General features: G+C 41.3%; 1 protein-coding gene across 1 annotated transcript in view; it reads left to right on the forward strand.

Moving 5' to 3' along the window:
- Positions 1–24884, forward strand: part of PRKAR2A (protein kinase cAMP-dependent type II regulatory subunit alpha) — a 157400-nt gene that overhangs the window by 101550 nt on the left and 30966 nt on the right. Inside the window, exons 3-5 of the mRNA XM_084634923.1 lie at positions 1822–1874; positions 4496–4579; positions 14177–14283. Of these exons, the coding sequence (XP_084491049.1) occupies positions 1822–1874; positions 4496–4579; positions 14177–14283 (244 nt within the window). The remainder of the gene's footprint in view (positions 1–1821; positions 1875–4495; positions 4580–14176; positions 14284–24884) is intronic.

Raw genomic sequence — 24884 nt, forward strand, 5'->3', positions numbered from 1 at the left:
GAAAATTGTTGTTCAGGAGTGCAAACGATGTGGTTAGTGATTACCAATATCAACTTATAAAATTATCAGGGTTAACTTGCCCAAAGTTGAAGGAAATGGTAGAAAACAAATAATCAGATGAACTGAAGATAACGTAAACAGGATTCTTCCAATGTAAATGTTAATGTAACCCAAGCTGGACCCGCATAGTGGTTTGAGTCTGCCACTGGCTTTGAGCTAACTGACCTGAGTGCCTCAGCTTAGGCAACAGAGACTCATGGTTTTAGATCCAGAAGTTCTGGGTTCATCCCTGCTGCTGCTGACCCTGACCCAGAATAACTAGAGAGACAGAATTTGTGCTCATCTCAAAAATGCAGGAAATCATTTTTCTTTGGATTCATCAGGACCAAACGTGCCACTGAACAAAGATTTCATTACTGAGAAGCAGAACACTGAGCTTCCTCATACAAATGAGGGTTTCAGCTCTGCTGCTCCAAGAAGGTGTGGGAGGAGCTTGGGATTTCAGCCCTGCCACTCCTGGCTGCAGTAGAGGGAGGGGGAGCTTGGGGCTCAGGCCCCCCTTGCTCCTGGCTTCAGTGGGGGGCGGGGGAGATCAGGGTTTCAGCCCTCTCCCTGCTTCAGTCCCATGGGGGCAGGGGGAGCACCAAGGCTTGGGACTTCAGCCTTGCACCCTTCGCTGCTTGGGGCACTGGGTTTCAGTAGCGGGACTCTGCAACCACCCTGAAAGGGCTCGCAGACCCCAGGGAGCCATGGACCCCTGGTTGAGAACTGCTAGCTTAGCTGTAAGAGATATTATGGGACAGAGCCCGCCTACTGTGCTGATAGGTGCATGAGACACAGAAATAGTCTGTGCCCAAGGAGAAATGGGGCTCTACAGGAGACATTGGGAAGGAATACAGTTCTGGGGGCCAGGCTGTTTGCATGGTATAAAACGGACTCTGGGAGGGGGAGAGTGCATGTGATTCTACATATCAACCGTGGATACTTACCCATCTGAGTAGTTATTAGTGTTAATGCATATTTAAAAGTTGAGAAATTCTCTACCACCCCCCACCCAAAAAAACCCTGAACTTTAATATGGATAGATCCCATATTCCCCCCTTCCTCTCCAAGACAGACCATAAAAAGCAAATAAGTCATTCAATAACCCATCTATACTCCACGAATCCGTTCCCCTTTTCAATCCTGCCTACCTGCTTTCCATGACTCACAGCCCACATCTTCATTCTCTGATCCTAACCAGCATCTTATAGCCTTAACGGAGACCATATTTATTGGTTATATTTTGTGTTTTGTTTGTTAATAAAGGGTTTGTGTGAATTGATAGATGATGTCTGTAGTTCTGAAATGTACTGTATGTGAGTGAGGGGTCATGGCTACAAGATGGTTTTTCCTCTTAATGTTTAGGGAAAGTTTTGTGAATGGATCGGTGTTCATGATCATTATGAATGTGGTTATAAGACGTTGCAGAATTAAAATCTATATGTGCGTACGAGCACTGTATTTATATTTTGAAGTTAAGCTTGCTGGTTAGAGGTAGAGTTTTGAAAGAGGTAGTTTGGCCAATGTGGAGGAAGCTTCCTCAGTCTTTTTCGTGCCCCTCACTTTGGTGTCTGGATATGACCGTAATGTGTCTATTCTGATGATAAATAGGATTTCATCCTTCGACATAATGGCACTATTCATACAAAAATCACTTTAAAAACAAAAGTGAAATATAGAATGGCAAATTTAGAGGGAAGGAATTGAAATTTTATTTGTCTTATGCTCCTGTGAAATACAGCTTTTATGTAATTTTTTCTTCTTCTTTTTCCTATTAAGTTTGTGCTGAAGCCTTCAACCCAGATGAGGAAGAGGAAGATACAGAACCAAGGGTAAGAGTGGGCAAATTACATCTGGCACAGTCTTTTGCATAGGTTAATGTACATATGCAAGCGCATCATCCCCTTGTTAATTCTACATTTAATTCTGCAAAGTGAAATGATTACTGAAAAAGCAGAATTACTGAAATGTTAAGTTTCTTTGCCCTAGGCATTCCTTTGGTCATTATCGGCTTTAACTTACAAACTTGTTATACAAAAAGATTTTAAAATTGTACCTAGAGGCCTACCATCTACATGAACTTAAATCTTTTCCTTTCTTAATTATCTGCTTAGGTAACACTTGTTCAGACAATTCCTGGAGCACTGGTGCTGGTGTGAAGAATTAGTGAAGCTTTAGCACAGCTCTCTGTCTAGATGCCTAGAATACCTCTTATGTTTTCCACTGCCTTCCTTATCAAAGCAGTTCTGTGCTGGGAGAGCTTGCCTGCTGCTTATGTAAGAAATGCTTTGCTGAAATGTGCTTGAGCCTATAATCAGCAGTTGTATCTTTTTAAATGCAGGCAATTTATAGGGATTGTTACAGTTCAGATATTGTAGTTGTATTTCTCGAGCGCAACTGTATATAACAAAATCCTGGTTGATAGGAATTGATATTTCCTTTAGGGACTTGTACTTCTGGAATGTAGCATTTATAATAGGATTAAATATATTTTAAAAAAGTGTTTTTAATTTATGGGGTGGGGGGGCGGTCGTGCTCAGAGGCTTGCTGTGTGAAAGAGGTCACCAGTACAAAAGTTTGAGAACGACCATTTAAGAGGTTTTGATTCCTGAGTAGTATTTTGACTTAAGAAATTTGTTTTTACATCAAGTTTTTCAGTGTGTTCTCATTCTTTTTTATTTAATGGCTAAGTACTTAATGGTGCAACTTTCTTTCAGAATCCTGGCTATCTGTGTGGTTAATTTGAAGCAATTAATCCTCTTATCTGCTTACTATCCAATTTTAACCCCCAGTGAATTTACTTAGATTTTGTTTTCATTATAATAAGGAATTATTTTTCTGAAGAAATGAACATTAGTTCTCTTTATCTGGGAAGACATCATCTGAAGGAAACAAAACTTAAAACTTCAGTTTTTCTTGGTTTTTGTCTTGACATCTGATGAAATTCTGGTATCAAGTTCTTTAGATGATTTACTGGTGGTTGTGGCCACTAGAAACATGTATCATAAGATTTCAGTATTGTCTAGGTATTTCTACTGTGGTCCTCACAAAGGTATCTGGGTACTATACCATGTATTTTGGATCTCATCAAGATTTTTAGTACTACAGATACTTTCAGTGGAATTTAAGGCTTACTAAAATACCAAATTCAATTATTGTACATATAGACCCCACTCTCATGTGCATCTGCACCAAAATCGGAGCCTTCTAGAAAGTTGTGGCCATTGGGGCTGCAAATATACTCTCTTGTGGAACCAACACTTATTGTTAGGCTCCATACGTTGCTATTGCTGGGATATCCTCTGTTCCTCCTCCTTCTTGTTCATTGCTTTCTTGGCTATTTTTCTCTAAAAACATGGTTTACAGTATACTTCTATAAATTTATTTTTGATTTAATTAATATTAAGTTTAGAAAAAATTAAATAACTGTTGTTGTTAGTAGGCTGTGCGGATCTACTGGGACAAGCTATTGTCATCTGAGATCTCAGTTCTCTTTTTATAAGCCCATATCTTAGGATGGATGACTAATTTTCACTGGTGCAAGGGAAAGATTTTAGTTGCAGACTTCCCGTGCCTAGTGTCTGAAAGTGCCTGGGAAGGGTCATTTGTCAGGGAGAAGCTCGTTCTGCACTAGCTTCACCTCTCCCATCCTCATAAAAGTCATGGGTCTCTTTTCCAGTTCTTGCTCATAAGATGCACAGAGCTCTCTGGATCAGACATGGTCACAGCAGTTGAGTTGGTGCCTGGTGCCTCTTTGCTCGCCTAAATTCTGAATTAGGAGGAAAGAGAGAACAGAACAGTTTAGAAGAAGAGAGGTCTGACTTTGTTTTTTTACTTGGAATTGTTTTCTTGTTTCCTTTTCTTCCAAGTTCGTGTGTGTGTGTTTTGGGGGTTCTTTTCCATCCTCCCATGCAATACTCTGATTTAGTCTCTTGGACAGGCTTTGTATTTCAGGTGCCTGAAGATCACTAAACAATTCAGAAGCGGGAAAGAGTAGAAAAGAATTCCAGAATTTAAAAATAAATTCTTTTTTTTTTCCAAATAACTACTTTTAAGATATATAAATATCTTAAATGCTCTAGTTATATTAAATATTAGTGGAGCTGTTATGGTGAGGAAATATTAAAACAATAAAATAGTTCATTGAAGAGCAATATTAAAACAGCTTTTGCTCACTCAGTTTAATTTTCTAAATATTTGTGTAATTGTTTTTGTCTGGATGTCCTTTAAAAAGATACGTTGTCAGAATATCAAATTTTTTTAAGTATGAGTTCCTGAACAATTATTGCCACTATATAAATCTTTTTTTTTTCACTTTTCATTCTTTTGAGGTTCTAGCTACATCAAGGCTCTTACTTAATGTTGTGATTCACTTTGTGAGGTTAAGTATGCTTCAGATTGCGATCAGATTTCTTTACTGCCATGACAGGTTTTTTTTTATTTTTCCTTGCAGGTAGTTCATCCAAAAACAGATGAGCAGAGATGTAGACTGCAGGAAGCATGCAAAGATATACTCCTCTTCAAAAACCTAGATCAGGTAGTACTGCTATAATGTTTGAACTACAGTCGTTTACCGTATGTATAATTACTAGCCATTTACATTGTTCTCAGTAGTGGAATATTGCAAAAGGAGTATTGCAGGAATACAAGGACATACTGAATTTGTATCCTGTAATAGCCACCTTACAAAGGAGGATTCAACTAAGAAGCAAATATCCAACTTGTAAAAGGTTAAAGTAGAAATTAGAGCCAGGTAATAGCTTCAGTATTCTCCATTATTGTTATCTTCTCCTGATTGAATGGGGTGAAGGAGAAATTGTTGATATAAAAGATGACTGTGAAGAATTTCTATTTCAAAAATCTAAACCCCAAAACTAGTAACAGAAGATGAGAATATTTAAATTACAGTTGAATACATTTAAAAATAAAACACTAGCTAGATGGCATAAATACTCTCCAGTCAAGTCTTGAGCTCAGAATCCTGAGCTCTCCTTTGTAACCATTGTTGTTGTTTTGCCCTGAACCATGACAGGATTCCAGTCATCTTTTTGGCTGTTGGAAACCAGAGGGTAAAAAAATGACTTAGCTATAACTTGAACAGAATCTCTTCTTGCCCCTCACAAAAGAGCAGAACTGTCTTACATAGCAGGTTGGTTAGATAAGCCTTGGAAACCATTTGGTCTCTTCAAGACCAGAGCCATAAGGCTTTTCATAATATACTGTGAAACCAAGAAGAAAAGGAGTACTTGTGGCACCTTAGAGACTAACCAATTTATTTGAGCATGAGCTTTCGTGAGCTACAGCTCACTTCATCGGATGCATCCGATGAAGTGAGCTGTAGCTCACGAAAGCTCATGCTCAAATAAATTGGTTAGTCTCTAAGGTGCCACAAGTACTCCTTTTCTTTTTGCGAATACAGACTAACACGGCTGTTACTCTGAAACCTGTGAAACCAAGGTAGCTGAACAGTCAAAGGCCTGACAGCCTTATTGCTTCTGCTAACTTGAGAACCACAAAGAGCTGTTAAAAGAAGCTGTAGGGAAATTTCTTAATTCTTGTAGCTTTTAGGTTCTGACACTTGAGAAGGAAACAGTACACTGAAATATGAAGTGAGCCACCATCTGATGCAGAAAATAAGGATCTGAGGTATCATTCCATAGTTTTGGATTGCCCAGAAACACCGTTGCAGTATCCAAAGTAGAAGCAACTGACATGTGATATTGATGTCTTAACAAGAATTTTATAACTGAATAGTTGGGCATTGTAGATCTGTGGTCTGATCTTCCTCAGCTCTTGTCTATATACACAAGTTGCACTGGTATAACTTTCTTCATACCTTGTTCTGAGGCCTCTTGTGCTCTGGGGATTCAGCGTTAATGGTCAGCTCTCTTGTAGCTGCATGAGTGCAAATCCCTGGTGCAGACAGGCAAAACCACTATAAGCTGTGACTTGCACTGGTGCAGCTCATTCCGCTTTGAAGCGGTGGTAAGCTGTGCCAGTGCAGATCATGGCTTCTTGTGGCTTTGCTCACTACTACTATGTTACCTTGTGATGACCTTGCCAACTATGTCAGATCATTCAAGTGATAATTCCCTTCACTCACTAAAATTCACTCCATTGATACTTACATACTAATATACCAGTATTTTGACAGAATTCTCCAGTTACACACCCAGCTGATGATGCTCACACTGTTTTTGTCATTGACTCTCTAACACTCCTGCCCATCACTTTCACAGTGCCGGTTTCTGAAATATGAATTGTTTGCAGTCTGTTTTTGAGCATGTACGTAAAGATCAAACACCAATCAATCTGTTCTAATTCAATTAAGTATTTCAATATTCTGATTACCATGATTTTTTAGACACTCCCCCCAAGAAAATTGCATCCCTGTCTATTTTCACTAACGACAAACCCATTTTGCTAATGCTGCTGCTCTTCTGCCAATAAGTGCTGCTTCATACCAGTGTACTTGATTTTCTTTTTGCTAAAAAATGGTTCAGAACTTGGAAGTTGAATCTGAGAAAAATAGATTGATCAGACACACAGATGAACAGAATTTGTTGGGGAAGAGTCAACATGTTTTTTGTAAAGGGGAATCCTGCTTCACCAATCTATTAGAGTTCTTTGAGGAGGTCAGCAAACATGTGGACAAAGGTGATCTAGTGGATATAGTATACTTAAAGTTTCAAAAAGCCTTCGACAAGGGCCCTCACTAAAGGGTCTTAAACAAAGTAAGTTGTTATGGGATAAGAGGGAAGGTCCTCTCATGGATCAGTAACTGGTTAAAAGACAGAAAACAAAGGGTAGTAATAAATAGTTTTCAGAATGGAGAGAAGTAAGTAGTGGTATCCCCCAAGGGCCTGTACTGGGACTAGTGCTGTTCAGTAGATTCATAAATTATCTGGAAAAAGGATAAACAGTGAGGTGGCAAAACTTGCAGAAAATACAGGTTACTTAAGTCCAAAGCAAACTGAAAAATTACAAAGGGATATCACAAAACTGGTTGACTGGGCAGCAAAATGGCAGATGAAATTTAATGTTGATAAATGCAAAGTAATGCACATTGGAAAACATAATCCCAACTATACATACAAAATGATGGGGTCTAAAAAGAGATTTTGGTGCCATTGTGGATAGTATCTTAAAACATCCACTAGATGTGCACTGGCAGTCAAAAAAAAGTCTAACAGACTTAGGAACCATGAGGAAAGGGGTAGATAATAAGACAGAAAATATCATAATGCCTCTATATAAAACCATGGTCGCCCATACCTTGAATACTGTATGTAGTTCTGGTCATCCCATCTCAAAAAAGATATATTAGAATTGGAAAAGGTACACAGAAGGGCAACAGAAATTATGAGGGGTATGGAACAACTTCTGTGTGAGGAAAGATTAAAAAGACTGGGACTTTTTAGCTTGGAAAAGAGATGACTAAGAGGGTTATGACAGAGGTCTATAAAATGTTGACTGGTGTGGAGAAAGTGAATAAGGAAGTCTTATTTACTCCTTCACATAACATAAGAACTAGGGGTCACTCAATTAAATTAATAGGCAGCAAGTTTAAAACAGATGGAAGTACTTCTTCACATAATGCACAGTCAACCTGTGGAACTCGTTGCCAGGGGATGTTGTGAAGGGTAAAACTATAACGGTTCAAAAAAGTACTGGGTAAGTTCCTGGAGGACAGGTCCATCAATGGTTATTAGCCAAGATAGTCAGGGTTGCAATCACATGCTCTGAGTGGTGGTAGCCTCTGTTTGCCAGAAGCTGGGAGTGGACAACAGGATGGATCACTCAATGATTTCCTGATTGGTTCATTCCTTCTGAAGCATCTGGCATTGGCCACTGTTGGAAGACAGGATACTGGGCTACATGGATCATTGGTCTGACCCAGTATAGTCATTCTTATGTACTTAACTGAGCAACCTTAATTATGGCAGTTGTTAGGGCTCCAACTCTAGAACAATGTGCGCGCTAAAGAAAATGATCATGATGTGTAGGCTGACGGTACAGTATGTCATTACCTCTGGGGGCATCTTACAAAAGGAGTCAAGCTTCTTTCCAATAGCAAGATGAATGGTGTATAGCATTTGCCATCTTTTTCTCAAGTTTTTTCCCCAATCCACTTGAGTAACTGAAAACTATGAACAGCATGGGAAGAACAATTACAGAATATACACCAGACTACAAAGTGTGTGCTGCATCTGCTTGTATCCAGTTCTGTATGTGGTCTCAACATAATGAATGGTCTAATATAAGTAAGCCATTCTTGCAAAACAGGTAAAAATCTGCTCTTCTGCCCTTTGTTGTGATGACTGAGGGAGTGTAAAACTATTTTTTTCACTATTTATTTAGGAAGTTTTAACAACTGTACAAATTCTTGCCATGTAAATATCAAACAAAACTATCATTACAACAGTTACCTTTTGTTTAAAGAGACGTTTTACAGAAGATAGTATTCTGTTTAACAGGGTGTTACTCACTCTGTAATATGGTATCATTACAACACCGATAATATATTATTTCTACTGATTTTATTAAGCTGAGTGAAATCTCAGTGTATGCGTTTAACAGATCAGGCATGTCTATCAAATGTTAATATTACTGAACAGGTATTGGGTTGGGGGGGTTGGGGGTGATGGATATACTTTGTCTGAGTATTGAATAAAATGTAAACAAATATCTAAGTATAGAATCATAGAATATCAGGGTTGGAAGGGACCCCAGAAGGTCATCTAGTCCAACCCCCTGCTCGAAGCAGGACCAGTTCCCAGTTAAATCATCCCAGCCAGGGCTTTGTCAAGCCTGACCTTAAAAACCTCTAAGGAAGGAGATTCTACCACCTCCCTAGGTATGCATTCCAGTGTTTCACCACCCTCTTAGTGAAAAAGTTTTTCCTAATATCCAATCTAAACCTCCCGCACTGCAACTTGAGACCATTACTCCTCGTTCTGTCATCTGCTACCATTGAGAACAGTCTAGAGCCATCCTCTTTGGAACCCCCTTTCAGGTAGTTGAAAGCAGCTATCAAATCCCCCCTCATTCTTCTCTTCTGCAGGCTAAACAATCCCAGCTCCCTCAGCCTCTCCTCATAACTCATGTGTTCCAGTCCCCTAATCATTTTTGTTGCGTTCTGCTGGACTCTTTCCAATTTTTCCACATCCTTCTTGTAGTGTTGGGCCCAAAACTGGACACAGTACTCCAGATGAGGCCTCACCAATGTCGAATAGAGGGGAACGATCACGTCCCTCGATCTGCTCGCTATGCCCCTACTTATACATCCCAAAATGCCATTGGCCTTCTTGGCAACAAGGGCACACTGCTGACTCATATCCAGCTTCTCGTCCACTGTCACCCCTAGGTCCTTCTCTGCAGAACTGCTGCCTAGCCATTCGGTCCCTAGTCTGTAGCTGTGCATTGGGTTCTTCCGTCCTAAGTGCAGGACCCTGCACTTATCCTTATTGAACTTCATCAGATTTCTTTTGGCCCAATCCTCCAATTTGTCTAGGTCCTTCTGTATCCTATCCCTGCCCTCCAGCGTATCTACCACTCCTCCCAGTTTAGTATCATCCGCAAATTTGCTGAGAGTGCAATCCACACCATCCTCCAGATCATTTATGAAGATATTGAACAAAACCGGCCCCAGGACCGACTCTTGGGGCACTCCACTTGATACCGGCTGCCAACTAGACATGGAGCCATTGATCACTACCCGTTGAGCCCGACAATCTAGCCCGCTTTCTACCCACCTTATAGTGCATTCATCCAGCCCATACTTAACTTGCTGACAAGAATACTGTGGGAGACAGTGTCAAAAGCTTTGCTAAAGTCAAGAAACAATACATCCACTGCTTTCCCTTCATCCACAGAACCAGTAATCTCATCATAAAAGGTGATTAGATTAGTCAGGCATGACCTTCCCTTGGTGAATCCATGCTGGCTGTTCCTGATCACTTTCCTCTCATGCAAGTGCTTCAGGATTGATTCTTTGAGGACCTGCTCCATGATTTTTCCAGGGACTGAGGTGAGGCTGACTGGCCTGTAGTTCCCAGGATCCTCCTTCTTCCCTTTTTTAAAGATTGGCACTACATTAGCCTTTTTCCAGTCATCCGGGACTTCCCCGGTTCGCCACGAGTTTTCAAAGATAATGGCCAATGGCTCTGCAATCACAGCCGCCAATTCCTTCAGCGCTCTTGGATGCAACTCGTCCGGCCCCATGGACTTGTGCACGTCCAGCTTTTCTAAATAGTAGCTATCTGTCCTCTGTCTGTTTTGCTGGCTATGTAACTGGTGTGTTAATTTTTCTGTAACCACAACCTCCCATATTTTTTGAACCATTTTTCTTCTGTGATTGGACTATTTTTACTTCTTCTAGTGAGAGGCTACTAATAGCAAACCAGCTACTAGCAGATAAGGGATTAAGTCTTCATTTCCTCTTGGAAGCCATAGGAGGATTACCAAGGGATTATTTGGTAATAAATTTCCAACAGTTTGTGATACTGGGTTACAGATAACATGCCAGTACTCTCTAATGACTGGACATGTCCACCATATAAGTATAAAATCTCCTCTTTCACCGCAACTTTTCCAACATTTATCCCCATTGAGTCTCTCTATTTTTTTAACCTGACTGGTGTGAGGTGCCATTGAAAAAGTATCTTGAAGAAATTTTTTTGTATTGTGCTACAAAATTAAGATCACTGGTCGTCTTTTCCAGATCAGACCCTCTTGGGGTAATTTGTCTATCAGCATCCATGTCCCAGCATGTTATACATAGAGACTTTTTTGTTAGGAAGGCTGTCCGCAAAGATTGATCTAAATTAGTTATTTTTTTTGTTTGTGTCCTAATTGAGTAGACACCATCACTTTATTAAAGTTTGTTTTCTGTATAAAACGGATTTTCTGGAAAATCAATAAACCTAATGCCTGACTTGAAACTACTGGTACCAGGATAGAGTGGACCCAGTTAAAGATAGTTTTGCTCTTTAAATAAATTATAAAAGTTTCTTTATTGAATAACTGGCCAACCATGTGTATTCCATCACTCTCCCAATCTTTTGAAGCTCTGTAGTTCGCAATTTGGGTTAAGATCTGGCTTATTAGCAGTGGGTGCCACTGGCAACAGAAAATAATTGATCTTTTCTCTGGTTCTATCCCAGACTCAGAGTAGCCTTTGATAAAGGATGTGTGTAAATTTGTGGAGGGTATGATTTTTTTATTAATCTGTTGTAGCCTCGTGATATTTTCAGTGCCACAATTTTCTTGTTCCATAAAGGGCCAGTGTTTGTCTGGGTAAGAGCACCCTCACTTCACTACTGCTTTGAGCTGGCTGGCACCATAGAATGTTTGGAACAGCTAATCTATCCTGTTTAATGGGTCTGTGCAAAGTAGCTGCACTCACTCTTGGTCTCTTCTTATTCCACATAATTCTAACATCCTTTGTATTCCTGCTAGGGTTTTATCTGGGGTAGAATCATAGAACCATAGGGTTAGAAAGGAACTCAAGGATCATGTAGTTTAATCCCCTGCCATTGTCTGTTCCATTGTGCAATTGGTTTTACACTTCTTTTTCCTAAAACTACACAGAATTGCATAAGGATTTTGAAACAATAAAGAAGTGCTTGGCAGAGTGTTCATTTTGATTGTGGGTATTCTTCTCAACCAAGACATTGCGTACTTTCCTCAGCCTTTTAGATCTTTGTTCATTTGCTGAAGTAGTAGTTTTACATTTAAATCATAGAGCTCTTTTAGGTTGTTTGAGATTTGAATTCCCAGGTATCTTATATAATTTGTTGCCCATTGGTACCCAAATGTTTCTGGAGGACTGACTTTTCAGAGTCTAGAAAATTTATACCTAGTACTTCAGATTTTGCATAATTTTCTTTAAATCCAGACACCTTCCCAAATTCCTGGATTTCTTTAGCAACTTATTTTAGGTAAATATTTGATTTAGATCAAAATATTACATAATTTGTATGTAATTATATTTTCTGATATACTCTTGCAAGTTTTATTCCTGTGATGGATTCATTGTTCCTTATCTTCTGTGCAAAAAGCTCCAGGGGCAGTGCAAAAAGTAAAGAAGACACTGGACATCTCTGCCTGGTCCCTCTTTGTAGTTCTGATAGAGGAGATTTCACCCATTAATTTGCACAGTTGCTTTTGGTTTGGTGCAAAGAACAGTTATCCATTTAAGGAACTGGGGGCCAAAGTCCATACGGGATAGGACTTGAAACAGAAAGCTTCACTCTGTTCTATCAAAGGCTTTCTCTGTATCTAGTGATTAAAAAAAAAAATTATCTTTTCTTTTTTGATCTAGCAGTATGGATGATTCCAATTACTCTCCAAATATTGTCTTACATTTGTCTATCCTTAATGAATCCACTTTCATCTGGATTTACATAAAAGCTGGGAGCGTAGACTGCAGTCAGCTAGCTAGTATTTTTACTATAATCTCTGTTGTGATTCAGCTCCTATGCAGCTCCTATAGGCCCGTATAAAATAAGGTCTTTTGTGTCCTGAGGGAGAACAACCACAATAGCGTCTTTCATAGGTTGTAGAAGTTTTTCCTTTAACAGAATAGTGTTGAAGATACCTCTCAAGGGACCCACTTAGACATCTGTTTTACTAACCTGTCAAAATTATTCTTTGGGTAAATATAACTTTGCGTGACTGGAGTACACATAATTGGCTAAATTAATCTCTTGTTTAACTCCAGTGATTTCAGTTGAGTTGAACCAAAGTAAATGTAGGCCCAGTACATCAATTGTTCTGTTTAAATATATCTTCTAAATATCTTAAATATATCTTCTAAAAAGGCATAAATTAGCTGCCAGAACACTCATAATCAAAGACTAAGAAGCCAGTGTCCTTTGGATCACTTCTTGCAAGAATCAGAGTAAATTTTGGAGTAAAACCAATCCAGGTTACTAGCAAAAGTCCTTAATATACTGCAGATCTGAACACTCTTGCCTGTGGAAAACTAACTTGCATTCTGTCCCCACATCTAAAGCCATGGGGGAACAAAATATAAGTTCTGTCATGGGAGAGCATCCTGCAAAAATGTGATAGTTGCATTAATGCAGCTGTGTTTCACAATATCTTGTGAGTGAGTTTGTAGAATCTTAAAATGCTGTAATGTGTTGGACGTGTGCATCAGCTGTGCTACTAATTGTACTTGTTTACATTATCAACAAGCTTGAAGATATTTTTTAAGCCTCTGCTGCCCACCCCCCAAAATAAGGCACCTTTGAGCTTTAGGGGTTAAAAAAAGAATTTATAGCCACAATGCTTACATTTTTCTGACTTCTGTTATTTAGACACACATACTTTAAATATGTGGTTAAAACAAACAGCTTTCAGGCAGCAACTGCCTTCTCAGTTTAAATACCAGGAGGGTTTAAGATGAGAAAATAAGAGCTTTCTGATGAAAAGTCAGATAGCACTTCTAATATAGTGGTGCTTACAGATACTGCTGTAATGAGTCATATTGTAAAACTAGTGTAGTAAATTTTAAAATGCATTAAGCAGCATAAACACTGGATTAGGGGTGTTCATAAGTTGCATTTTGGAAATTTGTTGAGGTTTAAATGTTAGTGTATCTGATAATGGACTGAAATTACAGTGAAAGTCAATTGTCAGTGGTTTTAAGGATAACATATATAGGAAAGAAGTTCAGCATTGATGTAAGGCCCTTAAATGGCACAGTGATAGAGACTGTGATGGTTAAATATGGTGCTGTATGTAGACATAGATTTAGTGAACCATATCTTCAGCGGATGTAAATCCGCATGTCTCTATCAAAGGAGCTATATCAGTTTACACTTGCAGAAAATCTACTCCAGAGTGTGCACTTTGGCATTGAACCCATAGCACTGGATTAAGCTGTTAAGGCTTAAACCACAAATCAACATTTTTGTCAGAAAATGCAGTGCAAGCAAACCCTTGAGATATTAAATATTAAAATAAAATTGAAAACTCTTTAATGTCAAAATATTAAAATAACCCAAATCTTCCTATTCAGGATATGAAAATCCATGTGCCTTACTACTCACTGTCCAGAACAAAAGTTGAATGAACCAGTCTTTTTCCAATGATTAATCTTATTGCGGGTTTTCTAACCTTCCAGGAGCAGCTGTCTCAGGTTCTCGACGCCATGTTTGAGAGGAAAGTGAAACCTCAGGAACACGTCATTGACCAAGGAGATGATGGAGACAACTTTTATGTTGTTGAGAGGTAGGAAAATGAGCCATTGACTTGTATGAGTTCTATGGAGATAAAAATCTAGAACTCATAATTTTTGTTCCATTTCAATCATTCTGGAATTAGTAGGGAATTCCTATAGACTTAGCACCTCATGCGGCTTTTGTTTTTCTTAGTTTTTTCATTCACTGGCGTTAGGGATTTTTATAAACATCTTTCCTCTATTATTTGGCCTAATTGTCCGTACAAGGTAGCTATTTTAAGGTACCCAGTTGTCAGTCAGTCTGTCTATTCTCTTGCAGATCAATGGGTTCTATATATCTGTGTAATTAAGAGATTCTCCCTTTCATATGTATAATATATATATATATTTACCCTTTTATAATAAAGGCATTCAGAGAAACTCTTTTCTGTATCAGTGTTTCCTCTTATAAGCATCTCCTAGTGATAGTTCTATTGATGAACACCTACTTAATTCTTCTGCAGATATGAAGTATATATGTTTGTGGCTCCTATAAAACTGTGATGTTAATAAGAATAATCTTGAGGAATGTAAGAATAAGTGGTTGTTGGAACAGGATCTTGATTCCGCCACAGATGTTGATTCATATAATTATCAGATGCTCCTCTTTCAAATAATGGCACCATTAAATAGACACTAAAGATTTCAAAGCAGTTCCTTAAGACAGTGCATTTCCTTTGGATTGTCATTTATTGTATATTTAGGGAGTTTACAATGCACTTTTATGTTAGGTTCTGGTAACCTAGTTAATTCAGCCAAATTCCTATTTTGATTAGCTCATGTTCTACAAACAGGCTGTCAGCTACAAAACATTTTATACTGAAAGCCAGCTAGCTGGCTGCAGAAGATTTAAGGCGGTAGAGTTTGCCACATGTGATTTTCCAGAGGATATGATGATAGTTGGTACTTTACTGCTGTCACAACTGTGGGCAAAACTGTGCAGGTCAAAAAGACAATATATTGAGAATAAGTGAATAAAGCCTGATAAGTATTGTATGACAGTTGAGACCCAACTTGGAAATGCAGGCTCAGCAGGGTCTGCTGTACTGTTTGTTCCACAAATCATCATCTTTGAAAGTCTTAACATTATCCATATTCTTTTTTTGTATCTATTTTCCATGTCCAAAAGCATATTTCCCTAAAGATACCACATTGATTGGATTTCTGCTCTTGGGTCATGCACTTCTAGTTTGAGTTAGGTGGAAATTCCTTTGTTTTCTAATGACAGGTTTCAGAGTAGCAGCTATGTTCGTCTGTATTCGCAAAAAGAAAAGGAGTACTTGTGGCACCTTAGAGACTAACAAATTTATTTGAGCATAAGCTTTTGTGAGCTACAGCTCACTTCATCGCGAAAGCTTAAGCTCAAATAAATTTGTTAGTCTCTAAGCTGCCACAAGTACTCCTTTTCTTTTTGTTTTCTAAGGATTTTAGCTCTTTAAGCCATCAGTAGGTGTGTCTTGTACACAGAGCAATTGCTGCTACCCTAATGCTCGAGAACCTTTCCTTACAGTTCCTTTCTGATCATGGTCAACAGTGGAGCTCCCTATTTGAATTGTAACTGTTTTGGCAGTTTTCAGGTCTCCACCTTCTTGGAGACATTAGGCACAGGTCTTTCTCAAAGCCTTCTGGCTCTGGTGTAGAGCAGTAAATTTCAGCATCAATGCCTTTGAGGCTAGGGTTTTTGGGTCCACTTTGCGTCAGAGGCACTAAGATGACTCTTTGAGGTTCCCTGGATGCAGGGCGAATTAGGAATATGGGACATTGTACCGGAAGAGACCTTCTGGGTCATCGAGTCTAGCCCCCTGCTATTGCAGGCAACCCTGGCATATTTTCCCATTCACAGATTTATCAAGTTCCATCTTAAAACTAGTTTGAGTATTTGCCCCTACTACTCCTATTGGAAGGCTGTTCCAGATCCTCATTCCTCTGATGGTTAGAACCCTTCTTCTAATTTCCAGCTTAAATTTATTCATGGCCAGTTTTTACCCATTTGTTCTTGTGCCAGCATTGTACTTTAGCTTAAATAGCTCTTCTCCCTGATGTATTTATAGAGAGCAATCAGATCCTTTCCTCTCTCCGCTTTCATTTTGTTAGGCCAAACAAGCCACATTCTTGTACTTTCCTCTTGGAAGATAGGCTCTCTGTTCCCCTGATTTTCCAAATAACCCTTCTCAGCACCTGTTCCAGTTTGAGTTCATAATATCTTAAATGTGGATGACTAGAATTATACACAATATGTCAGATTAGGTTTTAGCAGTGCTTGTATAATGGCATTAGTACTTCCCTTTCTCTACTAGAAATACTTCACCCAATGTATCGTAGGATCACATTTGCCTTTTTCACAGCGACATTGCATTGGTGGCTCCTAATCCTCAAATGATCAATTAATTAATTCAGGTTTTTCTCCTCCTCTGTCATTTCCAACTGATGAGCCTCCCTCCCCTCAGCTTATAGCAGAAATTTTTCTTTAGTCCATAAATGCATGACCTTGCACTACATACTATTAAATTTCATCCAATTTCTGTTATACCAGTCCTCAGGGTCATCCAATTCTTCCTGCATAATAATCCTATCCTCCTTATATCGACCGTGTCTCCCAACTTTGTATCATCAGCAGATTTCATTATATCACTTTTACGTTTTGCATCAAGGTCATCAATTAAAATATTAAATAACATTGGTCCCAAGACCAATCCTTGATGAACTCTATTAACAATCTCCCTCGAACCTCAAAATTTTTCTTTCAGCACAGCCCATTGTCATCTCCCTTTTAGTCAGTTCCTTACTTGCCTTGCAATACTTGTATAAGCCCCGTCTTCTCCATTTTAACTAATAATTCTTCCTTGAATAGTGTCCCTATGGGTGTACCACTCAAGGTCCCCATGCACCTACAATTGAAGATTTTTCAGCAGCAGTTCTTGTGTGATCTGTCCATGTGCCCTAGCTATCCTTGTGCCCTGTATCGAGGGTATATAGGGCTGCGATGGACAAACCAGCCTGGACAGAGATGGAGCATTCGATAGTGATGAGTTTTGCAGATACTTTCCTCTTATTTACTTTTATAGTTTTATTTTATTTTGTTATAAATAATAATTTTATTCTTTTATGTAAATTAGCGTTCTATTTCTTCTGAGGGATCTTTTTCCAATTAGCTGAGCCTTTTGTCTCCCTTACCCTCTGCCCACCCCAGATGAGGGTGGTGGTTCCCTTTTACAAAGAAGCCTCTTGGTTTCTTGGGGCATGCCAAGTCTTGAGGATTCAAACGTTGACTCACTTGCTGGAAATCCTTCTGAATTAGTGATGGCCACTTGCACTGTAGCTGCTGCCTCAGGTATTCACACATGACATCCAAAGTGCAAAATCTGCACTAGTTTTAAGAGCTCCTCCAAGAGAGAGGAGGAGATTAAAGTTTGTCTCCTTATGATGGAGCATACCATTGTCCGGCTTCAGATCCAGGCCTAGAGACAAATGCAGACAGAGACCCATACAGCAGCCTCTGAGCAACTATAGTGCCCCATCAGCCTCTGGTAGACCTGCAAGTGATGCAGAAAAGACTTCCATGAAGAGGAGTACTAAATCTCCTCAGAAACTGCATAATACTAAGAGCTGCACCATATTGGAGACCCCACACCTGTAAAAGGCTTCCACAGAGGGTTCAAGAGGGATTAGTACTGAGAGCTGTAAATCAAAATCTGAGAGCTCATCTAAATCACATGGTACCTAGCCGTCGGTACCATCAAGGCATGACCAATGTGCCAGACACACTACCGATTCTGCACTGAAGAACTTGGTACCACCAGTAGCATCTACTATGCCTTTATACCTCTTCCAGGAGACGCCAGTGCCCCCTGTACCATCCTTGATACCACAGGCAACTACATCCATGGCTCACCAAATTACTGCACAACTGCACCCGATATGTCAGGAGTTTGTTTTGCAGGGATTTGTTAATCTCTGACGAATGTGAGTCTCAGTTAGGCTCCCGCTACTGGTACCTCACCTATTGCAGTATTGCATGCAGAGAGGCAAACCAGCACTCCTCCTTTGTCTGGCTTCTCCTCTAGATTATGCAGATGAGAGCTCTTCAGACTCTCAAATTTCTGTTCAGGTCTGTTATGATTACCTGCCAAGCCTGATCTGTCCTGGACCTACTCCATCAAGGAGTACTTCCGAGCTGGTGCAGCCTTGGTCTGCTCAGACCCTCATTGGTATGACCAGACCTGGATTCCTCCCCCGTTCCCTTATGAGCCCCTGCCCCCACGGGCCATATTGAGAACCTTGGCCTGCCTGTTGTCAACAGTTCTCCACAGTACCCAGAGCTTGCCAGAAATGCCAGGTACATCCCTCCCTGATTTCTTCCATTCCCTCACAACAGTCTTTACCACAGGAGGGAATGTTTGAGGAGAAAGAGAGAAGGGCTGCTGAAGAGGCTTCATCTTGGACTAATATTTCATTAGTCTGTCAGATGAAGCTGTTATGTCCCCTCCATCTAGCATGGGTACCGTCAAACAATTTCATGATTTGATGGAGAGTGGCAGACACTCTCTTCAAATACAGTTAGAAGACATCCAAGAGACTCCGCATACGCTGCTGAACATTCCTCACACATCACCTTCAGAAAGGATCACCCATGCTGTAAATGAGGTGCTATTAAAACAGGCCTAGGGAATGTGGCAGACTCCCGTCACTGTCCCATTGACAGCTAAGAGGGTAGACAAAAAGTACTACATTGTGGCTAGAATAGCTATTTCCATCCTGCCCCTAACTCCATTTACTGCATCCACAACTAAGAACACAAAAGACAACACCATTCCAAGGCCACTCTGCATGATAAAGACCAAAAGTGCTTATTCTCTTTGCAAAGTATAACCATGTTAACTATTCAAAATGTTTACTGAACATCTCCCACAAAAAGCATAGGAAGCAATTTCAGGCCCGCATCATAGAGGGACAATTTCTGGTAGGCACAACTCTGCAAATTTCTCTTGATGCAGCTGACAAAACAAGCCCATTCCATCTCCATATCTGTAGTCATGTATAGAACCTCATGGCTGCAGTCTTCAGGATTTCTGCATGAAGTACAGAACGCTGTAGAGGCCCTCCCCTTTGAATATAAATTATTCAGTGAGTTCACAGATGAGTCCCCTCATTTGCTGAAGGATTCTAGGCTGACCTTTCATTCACTGGGCATACATATGCCTACAAACAAGAGGAGATTTAGTTGGGCTCAGACATCTTGGAGATCATTCCCAGCTCAGTTCTCCACCTACCATAGGGTGTCGGAACCACCTAAAAAGAAACCCAGAATTCAGCAGGGAAATTCTCAACTGCTGCTCCTAGGTTGATGCAGCAGCCATCAATTACAAAGCACTTGTTTTGACACTGCAGTTGAAAGCCATGAACACCCCTGCTGCTGGCCAGAGCTGATGCTATATACCATTCCGCCCTTTCGATCCTCCCACCTTGTGGGATTGTCTCTCCCACATCTGCATCTCATGAGAGTTGAGATCTGGCGGTTAGAACATCGGTCTACTCCATCCTTTTCCATTCCACACCTCCCTCCCAACCCCTTCCCTGTGCCTTTTCAAGGACGCATCTCATAAGCCTCTCTTGAGACAAGAGAGTCTCTCCCTTCTTTGCACAGGAGCTGTGACACTAGTTCCCATTCAGTTCAGAGGAATGGGATTTTATTCCAAGTCCTTCCTGCTTCCCAAATAAGAAGGCCAGGTAGAGGCCAATTCTAGATTTCAGGATGCTGAATACCTTAGTCAAGGTACAAAAATTCAAGATGGTAACAATCGCAGCTGTTATTCCAGGCGTGGATCTGGGAGACTGTTTCATAGCCCTTGACCATCAAGATGCGTACTTGCATGTTGTGATATGCCTCTCTCATAAGAGATTCCAACATTTCACGTAGGTCAGGGAGGTTCTCCCTTTCGGACTCTCTGCTACCCTCAGAGTGTTTAAAAAAAATTATAGTGGTACTGACTGCACAGCTTCACCAGTGGGGAGTAGTAGTCTTTCCCTATCTCAACATTTGGCTTCCCAATTCCTACATTGAAGTGAAAACAATTGATATAGAGTTCAAAGAGGCCACTCTCGATGCCTTGACATCCAAAACCTACCTGAGGACAAATTTCTCAGTTTGACGCACTTAATTGACAAGTCCAGTTGAGACCACAGGTCACTGCAAGATCATGCCTGCAGCTCCTCATGCTCCTTCCAAATGAGCTTATCTGCACGGCTTCCAAGCCTGCCCAGGACAGTTTATACACAGTCTGAACAAGTAGCTCTCTATTCCCAGCTGTGTAGTAGTATCCCTCGACTGACTGAAGAGCCCGGACAAGGTTTGCTCAGAGTTCCTTTCAACCATCTTCCTCCCACTGTCACAGTAGTTTTGGCTGCATCCCTCCTTGGATGGGGAGCTCATCTGCTTCTCCTTTCCTCCTGGCTGGCCATCAGTTTCCCTCTGATGCTCAGTCTTCTCACTCAGGACTTGGGGAACACTTGTCACCTCCACCTGAACACTCTGTGGTTCACGGCTTGGTACCTAGGTGGCTCTCAAAGTTAGAACTCTCCTGTTCCAGAAATGTTAAAGAAGTCCTAATCAACAGCAGAAAGGAATCCACAAGAAAACTTACCTTCAGAAAGACTGTGTACTTACTTTCCTCTGTCTCCCGTTGGCTCTCCCATTTTGGAGGCTCTAGAATACTTTTTCACTCTGAAGAAAGGAGGTCAGTCTTTGAGTTCCATTTAAAGTCCACATGGTGGCCGTTACAGGATTTCATTCTCTTGTGGAAGGTTTCTTGGCATTTGCTCTTCCTGCAACTTTCAGATTCATCAAAGTTTATCAAATCTCTTCCCAAATGGCAGAGAACCCACCACAGCTTGGGATTTGAATTTAGTTCTTAATTCTCTGATGAAACCTCCCTTTGAACCACTAGCTACTTAGAATTAGAGAAATATAGGACTGGAAGGAACCTTAGTAGGTCATCTAGTCCAGTTCCCTGCACTGGAGCAAGACTAAATAGTATCTAGACTGTCTCTGACAGGTGTTTGTCTAACCTGTTCTTAAAAATCTTGAATGACGCAGATTCCACAACCTCCCTCGGTAATTCCTTCCAGTGCTTCACTACCCATACAGTTCCTAATGTCTAACCTAAATCTCCCTTGCTGCAATTTAAGCCCATTACTTTTTGTCCTTGTCCTGTCCTCAATGGATAAGGAAAACAATTTATCACCCTCCTCTTTAAAACAACCTTTTATGTACTTGAAGACTGTTATCATGTTTCCCGCCCCCTCAGTCTTCTCTTCTCCAGACTAAACAAACCCAATTTTTTCTCAAAGGTCAAGTTTTCTAGATCATTTTATCATTTTTTGTTGCTGTCCACATCATTCCCAAAGTGTGGTGCCCAGAACTGGACACACTACTCCAGCTGAGGCCTTATCAGTTTTGAGTAGAGTGGAAGAATTACTTGTCTTATTGACAGCACTCCTGGTAACACATCCCAGAACAATATTCACTCTTTGAAACAGTATTACATTGTTGACCAATATTTAGTTTGTGATCCACTATAACCCCCAAATCCTTTCTGCAGTACTCCTTCCTAGGCAGTCATTTCCTATTTTATATTTGTGCAGTTGATTATTCCTTTCTATGTGTAGTACTTTGCATTTGTCCTTATTGAATTTCATCCTATTTATTTCACACCATTTCTTAGGTTTGTCAAGATCATTTTGAATTCTAACCCTGTCCTCCAAAGCGCCTGCAGCCCCTCCCAGCTTGGTATTGTCTGCAAACTTTACAAGTGTACTCTATGCCATTATCTTAATTATTTGTGAAGATACTGAATAGCATTGAGCCCAAGACAGAGCTCTGCAGGACCCCAGTTGATATGCCCTTCCAGTTTGACTCTGTGAACCACTGATAATTACCAGTTGTGCACCCACTGTATATAGTAGGTTCATCTAGGGTACCTTTTTCCCAGTTTGCTTATGAGAATGACATGCAAGACAGTATCAAAAGCCTTTCTAAATTTGAGATACATCACATTTAATTCTTCCCTCCCATCCGCAAAGAAGGATATTAGGTTGGTTTGACATGATTTATTCTTGACAAATCCATATTGACTGTTATTTATCACCTTATTGTCTTCTAGATACTTACAAATTGATTGTTTGATTATTTGCTCCATTATTTTTCCAAGTACCAAGTTAAGATGATTGGACAAGCCAGGGAATTATAGACCATATTCCCCTTTTTATAAATAGTTACTATATTTACCCTTTTCTTGCCCTCTGGGATCTCTCCCATTCTCCATGAGTTCCGAAAGATAATCACTAATGGCTCAGAGAGACTCATCAGCTGTTCCTTAAGTATTCTAGATGTACTTGGTCAGGCTCTGCTGACTTGAAGATATCTAACTTGTCTAAGTAATTTTTAACTTGTTCTTTCCCTCCTGTAGCCTCAGATTCTACCTCATTTGCACTGATGTTCACTATGTTAGTGGTCTGATCTCTGCTAACCTCTTGGTGAAAACTGAAACAAAAACGGTATTTAACACTTCTGCCACTGTTGTGTTTTCTGTTGTCTTTTCGTCCTCATTGAGTAATGGGCCTACTCTGTCTACTCAATCTTTCTCTTGCTTCTAATGTATTTGTGGTTTCTGGTTAACCTTTATGTCACTAGCTAGTTTAATCGCATTTTGTCCCTACGCCTTTCTAATGTTGTCCCTACATGCTTGTGGTGTTTTTTAATATATATTCATCCTTTATGATTTGATCTAGTTTCTGCTTTTTGAATTTCTGGTTATTGAAGATCTACTGGTTAAGCTAGGGTGCTTTCTTACTGCAATTCTTATCTTTCCTATGCATTGGGATAGTTTGCTCTTGTATCCTTAATAATAATACTTGTATGGTTTTAAACTTTTCCATGAAAACTGCCTTTCTTCTTCGAGTGTTTGCTCATATCGATTCCAATTAGGTGTGCGCGTGCTGCGTTCACGATCGTCTGATAATTTTTGCCCTAGCAGTGGGTCGGCTGTGGAGCCCCCAGAGTGGCGCCTTCATGGCACTGGATATATACCCCAGCCGACCCAGCGCCCCCTCAGTTCCTTCTTACCGCACGTGACGGTCATTGGAACTGTGGAGCGCAGCATAGCTGTCCTCCACTCTCCCTAGCTTTTTGCTTCCTATTGTTAGATAGTTGTTATAGTTGTATAGTTGCAGTAGTTATTATAGAGAGAGTGATAAGTTTAGACTTAATTTAGTGAGTTGGAAGGGATCCTTCCCCTCCTCCCTGCCTGCCGCTTGGGCTCATGCCCAAGGCTCTGGGTTTCAAACCTTGCTCAGCCTGCTCAAAGCCTATGCCAACGGGAGACCCCCACGACTCCTGTTTGAAGTGCCTCGGGGAGTCTCACCAGGCTGACAAGTGTAGGATCTGTAAGGCGTTCAGACCTTGGACCAAAAAGGAATGGGACTTTAGACTCAAGCAGCTCTTTCTGGAGGCGGCCCTTAGCCCGGCCCTCCATCGGCTCGCCAAGTCCCGGCACTGGGCGCTTCAGTGCGCAGCGCCCTGGCGGCTGCATCAGGTACTGCACTGTGGTTGGACTCTGATAGAGGCCCGCAGCACCGGACCTCTCCGGCACCATAGCCAGTACAAGTGACCCGGCGTTGTTCTCTATCTCCGGGCCAGAAGAGACCGCGCAAGCCAGAGATGACTGTCCCACCTCAACAGTCGCCGGCACCTCCTATACCAGCCTCGGAGTTGCGTCCAGCACCAGAGCAACTGGGGGTACAAGTGCCGATACTGGCGCTGTTGACTCCAGCATTGAGAGCGGAGCTGTTGAGTCCGGTGTGCACAGGCTCCCCGACCCGGACCAGGGTTGAGCCCCGGCTTCCGTCAACGCCGGAGACATTTGCAGTGGCGCGAGCCCTCATTGCCCTCACAGAGCCGGCATCATCACAGACTGCGGCATAGCCTCCAACTCGTTCGGTACCGTCTAGGGGCAAGCCAACCCTAATATGTCCGCCATCTCCGCGCATGCAAACACAATCCCGGTCCCAGTCCCGATCCTGGCGCCGCTCGCAGTCCCAGCGCCGTTCGCAGTCGTGCCATTGGTCGTACTCACAGCACCGATCTGGCTCTGGGCACAGTTCTGGACCACGGTACCGTTCGGGCTCCTGACGTTGATCCTGGCACCGATCAGAGCACCGATCTCCTTCCCAGAGCCGATCCAGACGCCGCTCCCACAGGCGGTCATCGTTGCAGTCAAGATCTGGATCCCGGTACCGGCCCAGTCATCAGCACCGATCTCAATCCAGGTACTGCTCCCCAGCGCCTCACCGGCACCGCTCTCCAGTGACCTGGTACCAATCTGCACCGTCCCCCAGAGAGTCGATGCAGGCACGCTCTGCACTGCCTTGGCTCTCACGCTCTGCCCTACAGTCGTCACAGTCCAAGGGCAGCTCGTGCTCAGTCTACCCCACTCCAAGCCACGGCAAGGGTGATGTGGGTCACTGGCAGGAGGAGGGCCAAGATCCTAATCAGGAGCCTTCACAATGGTCCTTCTGGACCCTGTGGGCGTACCACCAAGTCCAGTGGGTTCCGTCA

Source organism: Lepidochelys olivacea (genome assembly GCF_965140295.1).
Source record: "Lepidochelys olivacea isolate rLepOli2 genome assembly, chromosome: 7".
In the NCBI taxonomy this organism is placed as follows: Eukaryota; Metazoa; Chordata; order Testudines; family Cheloniidae; genus Lepidochelys; species Lepidochelys olivacea.